Consider the following 20,091-nt stretch of genomic DNA (forward strand, 5'->3'; position numbering starts at 1 on the left):
GTAGAAGACGCTAATATGTGAATTAAAAGCTGGTCGTCGTAAGGTTGAGGGTGAATAACGATTCGCCAATTAAGCTCTTGGACCGATCCAGAATTGAGCAATTAAAGAACAAATTCTTTCCCCTTGCATGAATATAATCAACGCGCGATTCGATTCAAGATCCCATAAATCATCTGCGTAAACGCCGCGTCGAGGGGACAAAAGTCTATATACTGTACAAAATTAAGAGCGATGCTTTACATTCAAAAAATAAACGAATCTTGATTGTAAAATTACTTTTTATAATTTTTAATACAAAGTCTTTTTTGGGAAATTCAATTTTTATTTCTTATTAAATTCTTATTATATTAAATTTTTTATTAATCTGTATTGTGAAGAGGAATTTAATTTTAGAAGAAAAACTCCCTTTTTTTTGTCAGAATTAAGAAATTAAAAGTAATGTTGAAATTAAGCATGGAAAAAATATTTATACCTAAAACATGTAAAATTTTTGCAACTACAGTAAAACATTTGGCTGTTCCAAGTAATTCTTTCTTTTCCTGAGGGAAATGTTTTCATTGATTAGAGGAAAATTGTCCAATAGTCAATTTCTGGGGGTATTTCTTTATACGTATTTTCTTCTATTGTTATATTTTCTCATTCATCGTTTTTTCGATTAGTTGAACTAGCCAGTAGAGCATAGTTCCGGAAGAGGCAAAGTTCGCTATGTATATAATATACGCCGTCACAGTGGCGCACGCACCCACGATCTTTCGAACTCGTAATACAAAGAGGACGACTCGAGAAATAGCTTTGCCGCACGACGAACAATTAACCCCACTTGAGGGTGCTCAACGTATGTTAAAAGCGCGGTCAAACTCGTGAGCCCAGAGCAATATGGGGTCAAAATCTTTAAGAACCTGTAAAAAATAAGACAAAAAAAAACCAAAAAAAATTCCCCCTTGAGAAAATTAAGTCAAGTATTCGCAATTATTTTAACTCGTGATGTCATTCGCGAGAAATTTCTACATGTCGAGAATTACTTTCTTCAATATTTTTCTAATTATTTTATTATAATTTGTTTTCTGATGTTATTTTACAAAGAAAAAAAAAATTTTTCAAAAAGAAGTAAAAGTTAAGAAAATATTGTGGAAAGTTTTCTTGCAAAATTAATATCAGGAGAGTAAAAATTGTGGAAGTCTATTTACTTTACTTGAGATAATTTTTTCTTTTTATGTGTGCGTGTGTTGTTTTTTTTCAATCTTTCTTTCTTTCTTTCTTTCAAATTTATCATCCGCATGTTCCCCCTTCTTTTGAAAAGTTATTTGTTGAACTCGATCGAGTGACGGTATAAAAAGACATGCACGAGACTTATCAATGCGGCTGATAATTTCAGACGCACACGTGCTCCTTTTGACGCAGGCCTCGTGCAAACGATCGCAAAATTATCAAAACCCCACACGTAGTGTTGTACTCGATTTATCTTACGATGCGTAAACACTTGCTTTTAAGTGTACATACCCATTAAACAATAACCTACAGTTGGCCTGGAAACCAGAAAAGCCAGGCTATCATCCCCGGTTTTAAATATACAATATATATATATAGAGAGAACATCAGTTCCCCGCATGTTCGTCGTGCTGCCGTTTCTCAACACTCTCGCGATTATATTCAACTTCTCGAGATCAAATCATTTCGCGATCGTTACATTATGTCTGATCTACACCAACGATCAAGCATTATGTTTGAAATCTTTGAAAATTCCCAAGAATCCAGGAAATGATAATAAATTTTGCTACCTTTCAGTGTGCGATATGATCAGAAAATAGGTCAGGATTTATATTATATGAACATTACGTAAAACATTCACGTGATATATATTCGCAATGAAAATTTATTTCAGGCTGCGATGTAAAGTCGGATATAAAAATTCGAGGGGAAATAAAATTATTATATTAAAAATAATTTTCAATTTAAACATTTTTGAAGTTTGGTATAATTCTTTGACAGCATGGAAAAAATACTCGAATTCTATGCAAAAAGGAAATTTTGTATATAAAAAGAGTAAAAAATTATATATGGAAATTAAAAATAACTATGCTTACATAGTAGAAACTCTAACTTTGAAAATTTACTTGACGTTGATATTAAAATTTGCGTTACACTTGGAGAAATTTAAAATACATGATGTGATTTTGTGCTTTTTAAATTTAACAATTTTAATTATACATACTTTCGTATAAAATGCGGTTTACAAACAATAAAATAAATTGGATAAATTTTTCCAGGGACCAGATCGGGGCCGGATCAGGCTGCCCTATTAGGGAATAAAACCCCGCGCCTGATGTGGCCCGGATTAGGAAATCCACATTTTCTGGTTGCCCTGATTTGGCCCTGACCAAATGTGGCGTTTCATTCCCAACTAGGGCCCTGATAGGGCAATTTCTACACGGGTCCTTGATGAGAAAAATCTTATCTTTTTTTGATGAAAAAATACACGGAAAAAAATTTCTTATGTTATGTTTAGAATCTCATGGACAAACTGCAGTTGTAGTCTCTACAAAACAGATGATTTCGGGAAATACACAAATCAAACTTGTGAGCAGAACAAAATTTTTTGTGTACGCGAAAATTTTTTGTGAAAAAAAACCGATTATTGTTTTGTAATTTGCCTTGTTGGAAACACTATTTTCTTTGTTTACAGCAGTTTTTTTTTACAATTTGTGACGCGTCGCGAAGAAAGCGACCTTAGAAGCAAACGAATTATATAGGTTATGTTTATGACAGTTTTACCATAATTAAAAGTTTCTTTTCGTTGCTGTATGATTAAAATCTGCCCGTGTAGAAATTGCCACTTTTCATCCCGATTACCGACCTGGCCCTGATCCGTTTTCCTGTTCTGGCCCCGGGTTAGTAAATTACTATGGGCCTGACCAGGGCCAGGCCTGGTTGCCATTTGTAAAATTTGTAAAAAACTAGTGAAAATGCATTTATAGCATTTTATGACATTTTTTACTCTCTAAATCTGAATTAGTAAAAATGTTTACTAATTTGAATTAGTGACTTACTTTTTGCTTATGAACACAGAAAATTAAAAGGCATTAAAATAAGCTGCAACGCTTCTTATTTTAATCCAATTTTGCTTATTTTAATACCAAAATGGATTAAAATAAGCAAAATTGGATTAAAATAAGAAGCGTTGCAGCTTATTTTAATGCCTTTTAAATTTCTGTGAATTAGTAAAATTTTACTAATTATTAGTAACTTTTACTAACGATTAGTAAAATCTAACTAATTCTAAAGCAAAGGTGAGTCTCTCTTAAATTTTACTAACACTGTAAAAAGAAAGTACTAAAACAGTACCGGTTTTTTGGTATCAAAATAGAACCAAATGACAATTTCGTACCTGAAGTCGGTATTAAATTAATACCTTTCTTTCTTACAGTGAATTGTTAGTAATAGTTACTAATAATTAGTAAAATTTTACTAATTCATAAGCAAAAAGTGAGTCACTAATTTAAATTACTAAACATTTTTACTAATTCAGATTTAGAGAGTAAACGAAACAATTATTCAAATAATTTTTTTCAACTTTTATTTCATTTTCATTTTATAAGGTGTTTTTTTTAAATGCAGGTTCATAAAATAAAATAATATTGATTAATTTTATTGTTTTCTTTATCAATTAGAGATAAATAATTATAATTTATTGAAAATTACAATTACTATAAGATCGGGCAAATTACCATGGCCCTGGTCGGGTCCCGACCAGGATTCCAGATCAGGAAAATTGGCATGGGTTCCCTGTTTCATTTCGATCGGGCCCAGATCAGTTTGCCAGATCTGGCCCCGGTCGTGCCTGGTCTGGGCCTGACCAGGGCCCGGTCAAATTTTCTTCACGAGTGATGATGCTTAAAAATCATTGGTTTGCATTAAGATTTAATTTTCTTTGTGTATTTACACTTGAAAATTTTTTCCTTCTAAGGTCCCTTTTTTCACGACGCATCACATTTGTCTATATTCTAAAATTGAAGTTGTGGTTACGACAATAAATTTTTTTCCGTGTATTGTATAATTTAAAAGAGAGTGCGTAACTAATCAGGTTTATTATTAATAAAAAGAAATTCTAAATTTCAATAAGTTTATTGTTTCCTGAAGATAGTATATGGCCAATGCCGGTACTGTATATATATATATATATATGATGTATATACACCTGCCGTTCTGCAATGCACATGTTATCCTTGACATTATTCGGCAACCGTATATATACATTATTAGAATGCGCAACCATTAATAATTTACCGCTCGTCTTGGGGTATGAACATTACTGACTATTTCTACCCAACGGAACACTACCCATCCTTACCCATCAAGAGTATATATATATAAAAATCATGTACATTGGAACTAAAAGAAAGCCAATTTTTTACACTTTAAAAATAAAAAAATATTCCAACTTTCTTTAAAGGAATTTGACGATTTTTAAATTTGCAGCGTGAGATGAGTTTGACAATGTTACTTTTGTCCGGAGCTTTCCCGAGGCGAAATTTGAATCCTCTTTAGCTTCCCTTAGAACCTAAATAGGCCCTCTTTACGATCTTGTAGACTCCCGTAGGCCCTCCTTTGAATCCAAACGTGGAAGAAAGGTAAATTTGCGACTGGTTCAGGAAGCTAAAGAGGGTCTAGTTCGATTAAAAAAGTACAAAAAAATGCAAAAAAAAAAAAACTCTTAATTATTTTGATTAAAGCAAAATGAATTTTTTCTTCACACAATATTTCTTTAATTACCCTTTAAAAACTGGAATTAACATATTTTGAAGCGTTTTCAAAAAATTAATAGAATTAGAGCAATTTCAAAATTTTCAATATTTTAATCAATTTTTAGACCCTACTTTAAATCCAAACGTGGAAGAAAGGGAAATTTGCGACTAGTTGAGGAAGCTAAAGAGGGTCTGTTTAACTCTACTTTACTCCTTGTAAATTAGGGCTTAAATTTCGCCTCGGGAGTAGTGCCACAATAAATTTTTTTTCCGTGTAAGAGTTAAATTTGCAAAAAAAAAAAATTCTTTCAATTATCTGAATATTATTTTTACATCCTCGAATCTGTGCGTTATGGTGAATGATTGAAAGGTGGGAGATGAGATTAAAGCGATCATAGATTCATGGATTCATGAACGGTTCCGGCTAGTGGTGCGCAGTTCCCCTTTTTAGTTCAGTACTTTGTAGACCCCTCATTTTCTCTCCCTTTCTTTCTTTCTTCTTCTTTTTTTTTTTATCGTTTTTCACTTTATCCCTCTCTATCGGCTCATATCCGTGATCGTGTGCGTATACATGTACTCGGTGTACAAAGCGTGCCACGTTCCGACGGACGCGCTTCCTCCGGGTGTCCGCTCCACTGGGCCAAACCAACCGGCCAACCCCAACAAACTCAAACCAGTTGGTCCGACGATCATTGAGATTACACTGACCGACTCGCTTCGTCACTCACTGACGCTCCTCTTTTGATACTCCCCCATTTCTTTTTTTTTTTTCGTTGTTTTTTATTTTAATTGTCACGCCATGTCTGCCTCATTTTGCCTTTTATATCGATCGTCGCGTCTCCAACGCATTTTCATTAGATATTCGTCGATGGGGAGGGGACTATTGAAATAAATCTCTTGATTTAATTCCTTTTCTGGATGTTCTGATAAGAGAAAAAAAGTGGGGAATTCAATTGTTTTTTTTAACAATAAAAACCATAATTGGTTTTTCAAAAAATGTATGTAAAAAAATTCGATGGATATGAAAAAAAAATGACAAATATGTAATTTGGCTTTAGTTTTATACTTAATTTCGTTTTTTAGGGTTTTTTGTTCACAGAAAAAAAAACTGAACTCAGAATGAGCCGTGTAGGCGGCTCATTTTGATGTGCAACAAAAATGGACCAGGTTGGTGGCGCCACTGTCTATGTCGTTTAGCATTGGCTCATTTTGATTTGCAACAAAAATGAGACTAGGTTTTTGTCTGTGTGGCTCAGAGCCGAAATCTTTATAGTTTCGCTTTAGCGTCCGTCCGTCGTACACTCGTGTGGTTTCCATGGTAACAGTTACCATAGCAACCGATTTCATAACAACCGTTTCCATGACAACCGTTACCATGCCCGTTTTTCCTTAGCATCGATTGCTAAGGGCTTTTTTTCTATTAATAATTAGTTAATTTTGACTAAGAATTAGCTAAAACGGTTAATAATTCAAATTTAGAAAGTGCCTAATTCTAGAATTATTCTCTAAATCTGAATTAGTAAAAATTTTAACTAGAATTAGTGAATCGCTTTTTGTTTTTGAATTAGTAAAATTTAACTATAATTAATAGTAAAAAAAAATTTTACGAATTAGAAAAATTTAACTATACCCAGGTAGAAAAATTAACATTACTAACGTTACTAATATTACTAACGTTACTAATGTTACTAACGTTAGTACCTATAACAAAATTAAGACACTGTTTCTAAATTGTAGTTTTGCAGAAACTTGTCGAAAATCGACCACCAGGAAGTATTTAATGTTCTTACCCGCACTTTTTATAATTTTCATTTCTATTATCATTTCCACTTTTTTATTTTCATTACCGTTTCCACTTTCACTTTTTCTAATTCTCATTCCCATTTTCACTTTCACTTCCTCTTTTTCTAATTTTCATTCCCATTTTCACTTTTTTATTTTCATTACCACTTCCACTTCCACTTTTTCTAATTTTCATTCCCACTTCTATTCCCATTTTTTCCACTTCTAATTTTCATTAGCTGTTGCCATTTCGACTAAATTCTTTCTAATTTCCATTTACACAACCATTTCCACTTTTTTTAATTACAATTAGAAAAAGTTAAAGTGTCAATGAATATAAAAAAGTGGAAGTGAAAATGGGAATGAAAATTGGAACAAGTGGAAGTGGAAGTGAAAGTGGGAATAAGAATTAGAAAAAGTGGTAGTGGCAATGAATATAAAAAACTGGAAGTGGAAATAGGAATGGGAATGAAAATTAGAAAAAGTGGAAGTGAAGTGGGAATAAGAATTGGAAAGAGTAGAAATGAGAATGGAAGTGCGAATGAGAATTAGAAAAAGTATAAGTGGAAATGGGAATGAAAATTATAAAAAGTTTAAGTGGAAGTGAAAGTGGTAATGGGAAAGTAGTGACAAAGTTTCTGTGAAAATATATTTTAGAAACTCTTAATTTTTTGATAAGTACTAACTTTTGTAACATTAGTAATGTTAGTAACATTAGTAACGTCAGTAACGTTAATTTTTTCACCTGGGTAATTAATAGTAAAAAAAAATTTACGAATTAGAAAAATTTAATTAATTCTAAAGCACACGGAGAAAAATAGTTAGCTATATTAGTTAAAATTTAGTTACCTTAGCTAACCACAATTGTATTATATGGATAGCAATTATTGTTAGCTAATACAGCTAATAATTATCTTCCAAAGCTAACATGTTTTGCTGTGGCAGCTAAATATTAGTTACTAAAGCTAAAAATTCGCTATCCATATAATAGCAAACTCATTTTTCTCCGTGCAAAAAGTGAGTCACTAATTCAAATTAGTTAAAAATTTTACTAATTCAAATTTAGAGAGTACATATAATAATACTAATGTGATTTATAAGAATTAGTTATATTTTTTGTTGCTTCTTAGTATGTAAATGTCTCGTATTCAAAATAAAATTTGGTTTAATAATCAAATATTGACGTTAATTTAAGATTTGGAGAAAATTAATGCGCCTCTCCATTATCTACACTAGATATATATATGCTTCTTAGTTACCGTATCTACAATATTTTTCGTGAAATTCTAACTGAGATAAGCGTATCTACAGTAACTTTAATCATGCCAACAAAAATAGAAAATAAAGGAGAACATCTTTCACAGTTTTAGTCGATTTTGATAAATAAATAAATGATTCAATATTTGTTTGATCGAACAAATTTAAATTTTCGGTGTAAATTACCGTATCTACATTATTGATAATTAAAATTGACTAAAATTATTAATTTCCATATATTTTTTTACTAAAAAATTCTTTTTTTTTCTTTTTAGTAAAAGTATGAAATTTCAAAGAACTATATATAACAAATGACTTTGTCTATTGACTGTACAGCCTTCGATGGTTGGGAAATTGCGAGAGTTCGTCTTGGGTCGAATGGTATAACCCCGTCGGTCGGATAGCCTCGATGCCCCCTGCACACAGCCCGATAACGTTAGGCCGTTAGAGAGCATGTTTTTCGAACACTCAGAAGAAATATAAGAAGCGCCATGGGTCAAAGATTAAAGATAGTGGCACACGCAGACACTTTTACGACAATCTTTATGGAAGGTTAAGAAGGGGGGGTGGGGGAAAAATTGAAGAACATCCGGGGGAGAAAGAAAAAAGGAGGAGGATTAAATAAAAGAAGATGGAATAAAAAAAAAAAAAAAATTGTATCAGAAGGATGAGGTCGGTAAATTTCATCAGCAAAAGGGAATTGAGTTTATCACGTCCTTCCTTTACTGACCCTTGGAGCGTCTATATAGTCACGTAATCACGTGTGCAAGATAAAAAAAGATTAACTCCGATGAATTACGGAAAGATGTGTGGAAACTCCTGCTGATATCTTGTATATTTATCATTTCTGATACTTCTTTGATAATATATGTCACTTGAGTTTAATTCAGTGGCAATGGAGCCGGTGCGGGCTCATATGAGGGTCAATGATCTCTTTTAATTATATATATATATATAATATAAGACAAATTTTTTATATCTTTCAGGATACGAGTAAAGGCGTTTTAAAATACTACGCAGAAAAAAAAATTTTTTTCCCAAAGGTTATTTTTATTTAAATTAAATCAAAATAGTTTGAAATTATTTTTTTAACTGCAAACTTTTTCGTTGTCATAGCAAAAAAATTTAGTTGTGGCTACTAATTTTGATAGATCCGATAGCAAACATTTAGTTAGCATCTGTAAGCAATTCCTTTTTTGTCCGTCTGGAAAACTAAAAATTATTTGCTTCAATTAAATATTTATTTCACAGAAAATTAAAAGGCATTAAAATAAGCTGCAACGCTTATTATTTTAATCTAATTTTGCTTATTTTTATCCATTTTGTTATAAAAATAAGCAAAATTGGATTAAAATAATAAGCGTTGCAGCTTATTTTAATACCTTATAATTTTCTGTGTTAATATAAGTTTTTATTTTGTGTACATTTTTTCAATTCAAATTTTATCCCCCGAAAAATTTATTGTAAATTTAAATTATTGTTACCTTTTGTGTGGCATTAAAAAAGAAGACACATTTCACGAGTCAGAATTAATTAAAATATTTTTCGTAATTTGAGCTGAGAAAAAATGTATTAATTGTTAATTTCTCGAGGGGGGTATAAAAAAATGAATGTCGAGTGTAGTTTCGTATCGTGTAAAATACGTATTTTAATGGGCAGTAAAGTTGGTTGAAATTTGTTTAAGAGACGGTGGTTGTCCTTCCATTCTTGTATATATATATATATATTTTCAAGAGAATCTGAAAAAAGCAATGCGGTATTTCTTGTTATTGGGAAGCTTTACAATTAGCTAATTATACCGGAGATGGTTCCTGGCAACAGTAAATGTCGAGATCTCTAACATCTTCGATAAAAAGTGCTTTCAGACGATAAGGGACTTGTACTATTTTTGTGAGAATATATATATATATATATATATATATATATATATACATATATACAGATAAGAAAAGAAGTAATTAGGCGTTTATGTGGTGGTACGTAGTATCCGAGTACACTTTCCACTTCGTTTCAACAGCTGGCCTTCTCCTGGCAATTAAACCAGGCTTTTATCTCGTCTGCGTAAAATTTTGCAGGTACCTGGAAATTTAAAAGTTTTCTTCTCCCTGAATCATTAAGTATTAGCATGCGGTTAAAATTCTCTTAAAATGCAGTATAATCCAATGAAATGATAATCCCATATGTGCAATCTTTCTTTATTAGAATTATTTACATGTTATTAATTGCCACACACTGATAATAGTAAATAATTTTGTTTCAAATTATTATACATACTTTAAACATTTTAATATCAAATAGATTTGGGAGCAAAAAAAAAAAATTTAAAGAAATTTTTTAAATTAAATATTTTTTCAAATAAAAAGAATGTTTTGTAAAAATTTTGAAATTAACATGAGATAAATATTTTTAGGAAACTATTACAGTTTTAGAGTACGGTACTATTATCATTTATTAAATTCCTACACGCATATTTTTGATAGAGTTAAGAGCAAAGTGTGGATTTATAAAACTATTTGAAAAGTAGAAGTGATGAAATTTTTAAAAATCTCATCTATACTTGAAGAAGCTGAAACCGGCATGCATATTCGAGATAACCTTCTGTCGTCTATGAAATTTTATATTGCCGTCAATGAAAGGCAATATGAGTCCTTTTGCTAATTTATTACCTAAAACGATAACAGTTCGTATATTAATGAGCTCAGTATTTTTTTTTTTAATATCGAAAATGGATTCTTAAAGCCGAAAACTTGATAAAAAGCCCCCTTATCTTTTCTATAAATATAATTATATACAGTTTATTAATATTCAACAGTCGAACAAAAAAAGAAAAACAACTTTCTAACACTAGAAAAAATTGTTTACGTTAAATTAAAATATTGGAAACAAAAAAAAAAATATACAAATAAAATCGAGAAAAAAAATATTTGTGAAAAAAAATGAAGAATTTAGAAATGTGAGATTTCACTTTTCTCTCATCTCTTTTTAATACAAGAAATTCGTAATCATTTCTGGAGGGATATGAACCTGTTTTGTGTACAATGCACCCAACTGACTTCTTTGTTGAAAAAGTGGAAAGAGAATATATGAAGGTGAAGATGAGAAAAGGAGAGAGAGAGAGAGAATAGCTTCTATACTTTGATTTTAAGCTAAAGTCAAGGTGCATCCGAGCGCCTCGCACCGGAAGTTAATGAGCGCGTTGAATGCTTTTGAGGGCGTTTGGAGGGCACATCCGAAGCGTCACTTACCAACCATCAACCGGAACACGATTTACCGACAGTATTTACCCAGTGTTCATCGACATGAATATAACAATGCCAGCGACAGTGAATATAACAATTATAATAACAATAACAATCAAAAATAATAATTACAATAAAAATAATAATAATAAAATTATAAGCTGCCATAAAAGGGCGCAGCTTATTGTAGTTTTTTTTTTTTAAATCTCAAAATGGTATTAAAGAAAAAAATGCATGAAAATATTTCAAGGTCGTTGGAAAAATAATAATCCATCCCAGGTGAAAAAATTAACGTTACTAACGTTACTAATGTTACTAACGTTAGTACCTATAAAAAAATTAAGAGTTTCTAAAATATATTTTCACAGAAACTTTGCCACTACTTTCCCATTACCACTTTCACTTCCACTAAAACTTTTTATAATTTTCATTACCATTTCTACTTCTACTTTTTCTAATTCTCATTCGCACTTCCATTCTCACTTCTACTCTTTCTAATTCTCATTCCCACTTCACTGCCACTTTTTCTAATTTTCATTTCCACTTTCACTTTTTTATATTCATTGCCACTTTCACTTTTTCTAATTTTTATTCCTATTCTTATTTCCACTTCCAGTTTTTTATATTCATTGCAACTATCACTTTTTCTAATTTTCCTTCCCACTTCCACTTGTTCCAATTTTCATTCCAATTTCATCTTCCACTTTTTTATTTTCATTACAACTTTTTTATATTTTCACTCCCACTTTCATTCCTAATTTTTAAATTTCCATTACCACTTTCACTTTTTTTAATTTCCATCCATTGTAATTAAAAAAAGTGGAAATGGTTGTGTAAATGGAAACTAGAAAGAGTTTTAGTCGAAATGGCAACAGCTAATGAAAATTAGAAGTGGGAATGAAAATTAGAAAAAGGGAAGTGGGAATAAAAATTAGAAAAAGTGGAAGTGGAAGTGGTAATGAAAATAAAAAAGTGAAAACGGGAATGAAAATTAGAAAAAGTGAAAGTGTAAATGAGAATTAGAAAGAGTGGAAGTGGGAATGGAAGTGCGAATGAGAATTAGAAAAAGTGGAAGTGGAAGTGAAAATGGGCATGAAAATTATAAAAAGTGGAAGTGAAAATGGGAATGAGAATTAGAAAAAGTGAAAGTGGAAACGGTAATGAAAATAAAAAAGTGGAAGTGATAATAGGAATGAAAATTATAAAAAGTGCGGGTAAGAACATTAAATACTTCCTGGTGGTCGATTTTCGACAAGTTTCTGCAAAAATACAAATTAGAACCAGTTTCTTAATTTTTTTTATAGGTATTAACGTTAGTAACATTAGTAACGTTAGTAATATTAGTAACGTTAGTAATGTTAATTTTTCCACCTGGGATTTTTTTAATAGGAAATTTTTTAAAAAAATTAAATTTTGAAATTGGTAAAAAATTAAATCTTAGAAAAATTCTAAAGAAAGTTTAGAAATGATTTGGTATTAAGGATTTTAATTCAGAGGATCAAATGCGCGATTGGTGTTTTAATTTTTTTTTTTTTAAATAAAAGACATTGTATTGTTAAAATACGCCACCGTCTAGACCTACTACTGTTATAATCTCGACATTGGAATTTTTATAGTATGGAGTGCAAGAGTCTGATAAGATTGTCAATAAGGAAGCTATATTGATTTTAGATAAGTGAGCGAAGGTGCTCCTTGAAATATTGGGATTGCGTAATCCAATCAACAAAATCTTTCTTTAAATATTTCTTTCTTTTTTTTCGATTGAAAGTTCAAATCGATTTTTTTACAATTTATTTTCTTAACTATTAACTATTTTATTGTATTTTATTTTTTTTTATATCTTAGGTATATAATTTTTTATATACTCTCTAAATCTGAATTAGTAAAAATGTTTACTAATTTGAATTAGTGACTCACTTATTGCTTCAGAATTAGTAAAATTTTACTAATTGTTAGTAAAAGTTACGAATAATTAGTAAAATTTTAGTAATTGTTAGTAAAAGTTACGAATAATTAGTAAAATTTTACTAATTGTTAGTAAAAGTTACGAATAATTAGTAAAATTTTACTAATTCAGAAGCAAAAAGTGAGTCACTAATTCAAATTAGTAAACATTTTTACTAATTCAGATATAGAGAGTATCTTTGATTTTTATATTTTTCAACAGTTATTTTAACATTAATTATTAAAAGCGTGTGAAAAAAGTTTCAAAGAAATCGAATTTAAAAAGAAAAATATATTGAGTCGTATATATATTAAGAAGTTCCAATCAAATTATTATGAACGTGATCCATTATTGGCTTAACACCTCAATAAATATGAGGTTGGTTATTCGGTTTTAATATCAACGAATTGAAAGATGAAATGCTCCTCTGTTGGTCACGTACGCTTGATCAATTTGTATCAGAAATTATACTATATCCTTATGGTAAATTTCGATATAATGATTTGTAAATTTCTTCCTATATGATAAATATATGAGTCTCTTAGTCTTTTTTTTTAATTTCTCAAAATATTTCTAAAAGATTTAATTTTTTTTTTAAAAACACTATAATTTTTCTAAATATATATTTTATTGTTTCAGATAAATTCGCGAAAGCAGCTCCAGGATGTAGATCGGGTGCAGGACAACAACTTCAAGGTAGGAAATATTACAATATTCAAATTTTTTATTAAAAATATTAACGCAATTTTTTTTAAAAGTTTCTTTTTGTGTTTTAAATACAAAAATTTATATATTTTATCGGAAAAATTAATTAAATTTTTAAAATTATTATTGAAGTTACATCAAAACGAAATGCAATAATTTGCCTTGAACAAAAGTATTATGTAAATTCGATGGGAATGTTTGATAGACAAGACTCGAAAAATTATTATCAAACATATTTGATTCGATGAAAGATAAAATTTTTGTAGAAAAAAAAAATTCATTCGCAGAGAATTATTGTTTTAATTCGAGAAATAGAAATTGCGTGTAGAAAATATCTATGTATATGAAAGTGTTGGGCGTTCTTTTATAAGGAAGTAATTAGCAGTGGATATTAGAAATCGTTTAAGCAGAAAAGATGATTTTTTAACAGATTTTTTTTTCTTCCTTGAAAGGCGTGATTCTTGAATTTAATAGCTGGGTTGCGAGTGACGCTAAAGGCTTCACGCGGTCAAAACGATAAGTCATTAAATGAGAATTTCGCGTATGAGTTATGTATATTCGCAAAAATATTCCTCAGAGAGCGTCAATTAGGCTGCATATTATTCCGCTGAAAAAAAATTAATCCTCATTTAGATTTTGCAGATTATAGCAAAAAATGATGCTCATTATATTCCAGTTTCTAATTTTTTTAGTTTTCTTAAAAATTTAGTTCCGTTTTCATAAAGTATGGAAAAAAAAGAATTGTAAACTCCAAGAAAAAATAATAACTTTTTTTCTATTTTCGTTGTAATTACTCTAGAAAAAAAAAAAACAATATGTGCGTCTAATTATATATATAGAATACATATCCTATAACAAGCAATAGTTAAACATGTCACGTGTGATCAGAGGAATTTCCGAATTAATTATTAGCGTTGCAGATGTGTCTGGGCGATTATGTGCGAAGCGTTCGTTATACTTTTTGATATTATGATAGAGCCGAGGAGTCATTAAAATCACGTCTTGAATGCTGATTCGTTTTTTGCTTGCGCGTGGAGAATTTGGCTCGGTGATTAAGGCCACAAGTTGGTAGTTATGATGCAATTTCGACCGATCGCTTTGCCCATCTAGTATATATATATATATAGTAGACGAGAGAAATTGGGGTAGCTTCCCAATATATACAGTAGCGCCAAAATTTTTGCCACACTTGCTTCTTATTATGTATCTATATAGCCATACATTATCTCTCCGGATTAAAAAAAAAAAATCGACTCCTATTTTTCAATAATACAAATTTTATACACACATGATGTGTGTTTATTTCTTTTGATCCAAGTTTTGATTACCTGCAATTCAATAAAATTGAGTAGCAATTGTTGTAAATAGATGGTAAATCATGGAAATTTTTGCATCTTGTTACCAAGAAGTATTAATTTTATTTCAAAAAAAAATTTTTTCTCAACTTTTATTGAGAAAAATACTTTTGTCGACATTTTTTTTTTGTAAATGTCCCCCTTTTTGTAATTTCTAAAACGAGCTAAATTTAATATGATTGTAGAATTCTTAATAGTTTGGGGTTAAGCGGTCAGTTGGAACGTGACCACAAGCTCCGGTTCCCACCGAGACTAACGTATTAATTACAAAATGCTTAATGTTAAATTTTCTGGAAAAACCACATTGCGGAAATATTTCTTTGCATCTGCTGCAGAAATTCTGCGGATTATCGGAGCGCTTTCTTAACCGCAAAACTATTGTTAGCAGAAAATGATGGAATTATCTCCCATTTATCTTTACTAGTATATAGTTGATTTTTGCAATTTCCTTTGTGCATGAATAAGCATTGTATATTTCTATTTAACTTATATTCACCAACAAAAATACTTAATGATTAATTTTAATTTTCTTTTCTATTACTTTTTAAAACAATAGAATGATTGATATATATAGTTCTAAAAAAGATTATGAAACAATATAGAAATAAAAAGAGGCAGTAAATCAATTTTGATTACAATCGAATTGATGATGGTTTTGTTTCGCATTGTTCTCGTTTCGATGATTTTTTATGGACCTTGTAAGATCAATTTTTCGGCCCAGCCCATGGAAAACTCCATGGCATAATTGAAATTTTATAGTTTGAGAGCGTGGAGACAGAAAAATGATGCACTTGAGATTCGTGATGACGTTGCAAGATTTATATGAAAGAGAAAAGAGATTTTAATTTTTATTTTCAAAATAGTTTGGGACGGGGGGAAAAAAAATGCTTGAAAAGAAATTCTAAAGATTAAAAAAAAATTGTTTGTAAAAGCATATTTATTTTTATCAATAGAATTCAATTTGATTTCCTTAACTCTTTGTCATGTTGAATTTTTTCGTGTATTAATTTATTTTTTCGTTTTTAATTTTTTTACACTCTTTTCAAATACTAGTGAAACGATATTTTATTTTTAATTTACAAAATACTTTTTCATTTTTTATACACAAAATGAGCGTGACTAATTTTTTCTCAATGGGTTAATGGAATAATTCCTCTGGACTAAACAGACTGTTTCTTTCTTTGGTTTTTTTTTGTCTTGTTTCCGAGCGGAAAGAGGAAACGACAATCTAAAACCTTGACAGGGTGCCGAGATAGAAGCAATCTGCAAACACGAATTGGCCATTTGGTTGAATGAGGCGCCACGAACGTATATGCAATTCGTTTTGGACCCGTGATTTTTCCTTTGGTGTGAATGCTTCTCACATATGTATTCAAAAATTATCGACATCCGCTCCTTATTTTTTGAAGGTCCATATATAAAAAGTCTATACTTTTGTTTTTACTTTTGGATATTTCAAATGAAAGTTTTTAGATGAAAGTCTTTAGCGAATAGAAGAAAAGTTTTAAGTTATTAAAAAATTATAGAGTAGTAAAAATTTGAAGCATGGAACTGGAATTAATGAATAACGATTTGCAAAAAGCAATTAAGTATAGATATCTCGCGCAGACTTTTGCCAATAAAGGCGCGAGGTATCATCTACCGTGAAAGATGCATTTAATTGCAAGCCAAGATTTTACGATATGGTCATTAGTTTGTGATTCTGGTATTAGTATATACATATCTCTTTTTTTTTCTCTCACTTTGGAATTCGCTTCGGACAACATGGAATTCCGTTATTTCTTCGATTTCATTCATTCGATTCGCTCTAAAATTCAAGCTACGGCTTGCCAAAAGTATTCCAAAAGGCGCACTCGTTGAATATGCCTTCGAATCTCTCTTCACAGAGAAATGAAAATTAGAAATTTTTGTATAGTTATTTGGTTTCAATTTATGGGCATTAGGCGGAAAATTTGCATGCGGAGAAATATGTAAAAAAAGGTGCGTTTGAAAAGCAAGGGGAGGCTTTAACTTTTGAGAATGGCAATTATACTGGTATTTACTGCCATGGTTTTGCGTCAGAAAGCCATTGTGTTTCTCGAGCTAAATTTGCATCCCCTATATATATATATAAAGAAGCGCTCGCGCTTTGGCGACCGATGATTGTTTTAATGGCATACTATTGCCATAAACTTCATTGTTTAGGCACGCCTTTTTAGTAGTCTGGGCGACAAAAATAGTCCAAATAAAAAGAATTTAAGGACCTCAATTCTTTCGTTCCCTCTTTTAAATTGTTTCCTTTGGTTTCTATTTTTTTTTTTTGTTTTGAAGTTGCTTCTCTTCTAAAAGAAGAAATTCGAAATATTTTTTCCAAAAGCGAATGCAAATTGGGTGTTTAAATTTATTACATATTGAAGTTAATTCTTCACTAAGAATTTTTGAAAATTAATTATTTTCCATATAATTATGTTCACGTCATTATTGAACGAGGTTTTAGCATAATCGAAGTGATTTAGCATCGTGAAAACACTCTGGGGTGCCTGCACCACCCGTTGACGTGTGCACGGTCCTAATATTATATATATATATATGCCTGGAGCTGTTTTGAAATTTTGAAAACGATTTATATGTACGATCATCCTATATGTGAGGACATATTATCACTGACGTGAATCACCTGCTCGATGATCCGAATATAGAAAAAAAAAAAAACAAGTTTCTATGAGAAACTGACCTTGACAAGTTTGATATCTTGTTCTCATTATTCTAATTCTCTAGTAAGAACAATTTTCTCTCAATTTTAATTGAAGTCTCATTTATACTTTTTACCATTACTGAATGATTTTATTCCTCGAGTGAAATAAGGGTTGGGCGCTCAGCATCCAGAGTGCGTATTTATCTGGACCCAAATCCTCATTATTGCACTCAACCTCTTAAAATGCACGGTGTCAGTCTCTCAAAGCGAGTGATGCATTGTCCTCGGAATTAGTTCTTAGGCTTGCGCCTCGTGAACTGCATAAACAACCCCACACATTTCTCTCTCTCTCTCTCTCTCTTTCTCTCTCTCTCTCACAGCTGTCCCTCCAGACGAGTTTGTCAGTCCATCACTTTAATCGATTTCGTCCGGACAAGAGAAAAAGAATGCACGAGCCTAGATAGGCCTGATTAATGGGTCAAATTATCAAAACGAATGAGACTGATGAATATCATTGAGAGGAATGAGAGAGTCTGTATACAGTTAGAACCCGCAGAATCACCATACAATCCTATCGCAGATAATTGGAAGTCAAGTGCAATCCCTTAATTTTTTTTTCCCTATAAAAAATTTTATTTTTTTCAAAATCAATAAAATTAGAAATAATACTATACATATTATGGAAAAGGGTAAAGAATAAATAAAATCAAAATTTGAAACTGCTGTAAAATTGATTGGATCGCAAAAATGGAATGATGCGCTGATATATTACTGAAATCTAGTTTAAAGGAAGAGCCGTTGCACAGAAAATTAAAAGGCATTAAAATAAGCTGCAACGCTTATTATTTTAATCCAATTTTGCTTATTTTAATCCATTTTGATATTAAAATAAGCAAAATTGAATTAAAATAATAATAAGCGTTGCAGCTTATTTTAATGCCTTTTAATTTTCTGTGTGGAGAAGAAAAAGGAAGACAAAAGAAAATTTCTTTCTAAGACAATGCGCAGGTGTAAAGAAGATAAATAACTTTTTGGATTCTATGTGTAAAATTTCACTTAAAAGCGGAACCCAAAAAAATTCTTAATTTACCTTTCAATATTCTAAATCACAGGATACTTAAAAAAATTCAATTTACAAAAATGAAATGAAAAAAAAAATATTTTGATTTCTACAAGTTCCAATCAATCGAACATTCTCTAATTAATAAAGTCTTTTAATAATTATGAATTTTGGGTCTGGAGATAAAATTTCTTTTTATTACTAAAAAAAAGGCACTCCTCCGCCCTTTTAAGTAAAACGTTTGACGGAGCCAAGAATATATTAACAAATTTACATATATTCCATTTGAGATTGAAAATAAATGAGAATATTTATATATTTCCAAATCATTCTGTAAACCATACGTTTATTGGGAGAAATTCGGCAGACGAGGAAAGATGAAAAAAAAGAGGCGCTTACGAGTTCTTTCCATTTTCGGAATACGATATCATCACTTAACAGATAAATGTGCAACATGGTGGATCAATCGGAACCCTTTTGCAATGACAACTTTATTACGTTTAAGGAAGAAACAAATGTGTTGAGGTACGATAAGAAGTTCTTTTTTTTTTTTTTTTTTTTTTTTGATGTCTCGAAGAGAAGTGCTACCGACTAAAATGCTCGTTATCTTCTTTTACTTTCTATTTCCCGAACAATTTTTTGTTTTTCATTTTATTTTATAAAAAGATATCAGAATGAGTTAAAATATATTTCAACTCGTATTTTGATATCAAAGCAAGAGAGGAATAAGACCAACTTACTATATATACGAAAAATGAGCTCATTTCAAATATTATAGGAGTTTGCGATAAGAAATGATCATAAAGCAAATGTTCCTTCTCTCTCTATATATATGTGTATAATAAGAATGCAACCTTTTTGGGTTAATCAGTTTCGCAAAAAACTATATATGGTCCTTTTTCACATTAAAAGTTGCAAACGATCATCATCCCCCTCATCGAGTCTAAATGGGAATATACGAAGATGTTAATGGGGTCTTTAATTGGGTTCTTAATTTTCGGGAGATGAATTCATAGGCTAAAAATGCAAAAGCCTAATAAAGCCACGAGAGAGGGTGGAGCGTTGTGAATTAAACGAAAGCCTTTTGGGACCCTGAAATATACTCTCTCTTTCTTTCTATCCTTTTCTATATTGCCAAACTAAAGCCCAGAATGTTTCGAATCCAATCTTGCAAGAAAAAGGGAACAATTCAAAGAAAAATTATTTTGTTCCCTCCACTTTCAAAAGACTTGGAAACCATTCTTATATTGCCATTTTAATTGATACACGAATTTAATTATAGGTCTTTTTATTCGTAGAACTATCAAATATTCCTCTTCTTTTGCCTCAAGA

General features: G+C 30.6%; 1 protein-coding gene across 1 annotated transcript in view; it reads left to right on the plus strand.

Annotated features, from left to right (window-relative positions):
- Positions 1-705: 705 nt before the first annotated feature.
- Positions 706-20,091, plus strand: part of LOC127288412 (uncharacterized) — a 186,795-nt gene continuing 167,409 nt past the window's right edge. Inside the window, exons 1-2 of the mRNA XM_051315829.1 lie at positions 706-835; positions 13,605-13,661. Coding sequence (XP_051171786.1) covers positions 706-835; positions 13,605-13,661 — 187 coding nt within the window. The remainder of the gene's footprint in view (positions 836-13,604; positions 13,662-20,091) is intronic.

The sequence above is a fragment of the Leptopilina boulardi genome, unplaced genomic scaffold (genome assembly GCF_019393585.1).
Source record: "Leptopilina boulardi isolate dan_hultmark-lab unplaced genomic scaffold, ZJU_Lbou_2.1 LbouV2_386, whole genome shotgun sequence".
Classification (NCBI taxonomy): domain Eukaryota; kingdom Metazoa; phylum Arthropoda; class Insecta; order Hymenoptera; family Figitidae; genus Leptopilina; species Leptopilina boulardi.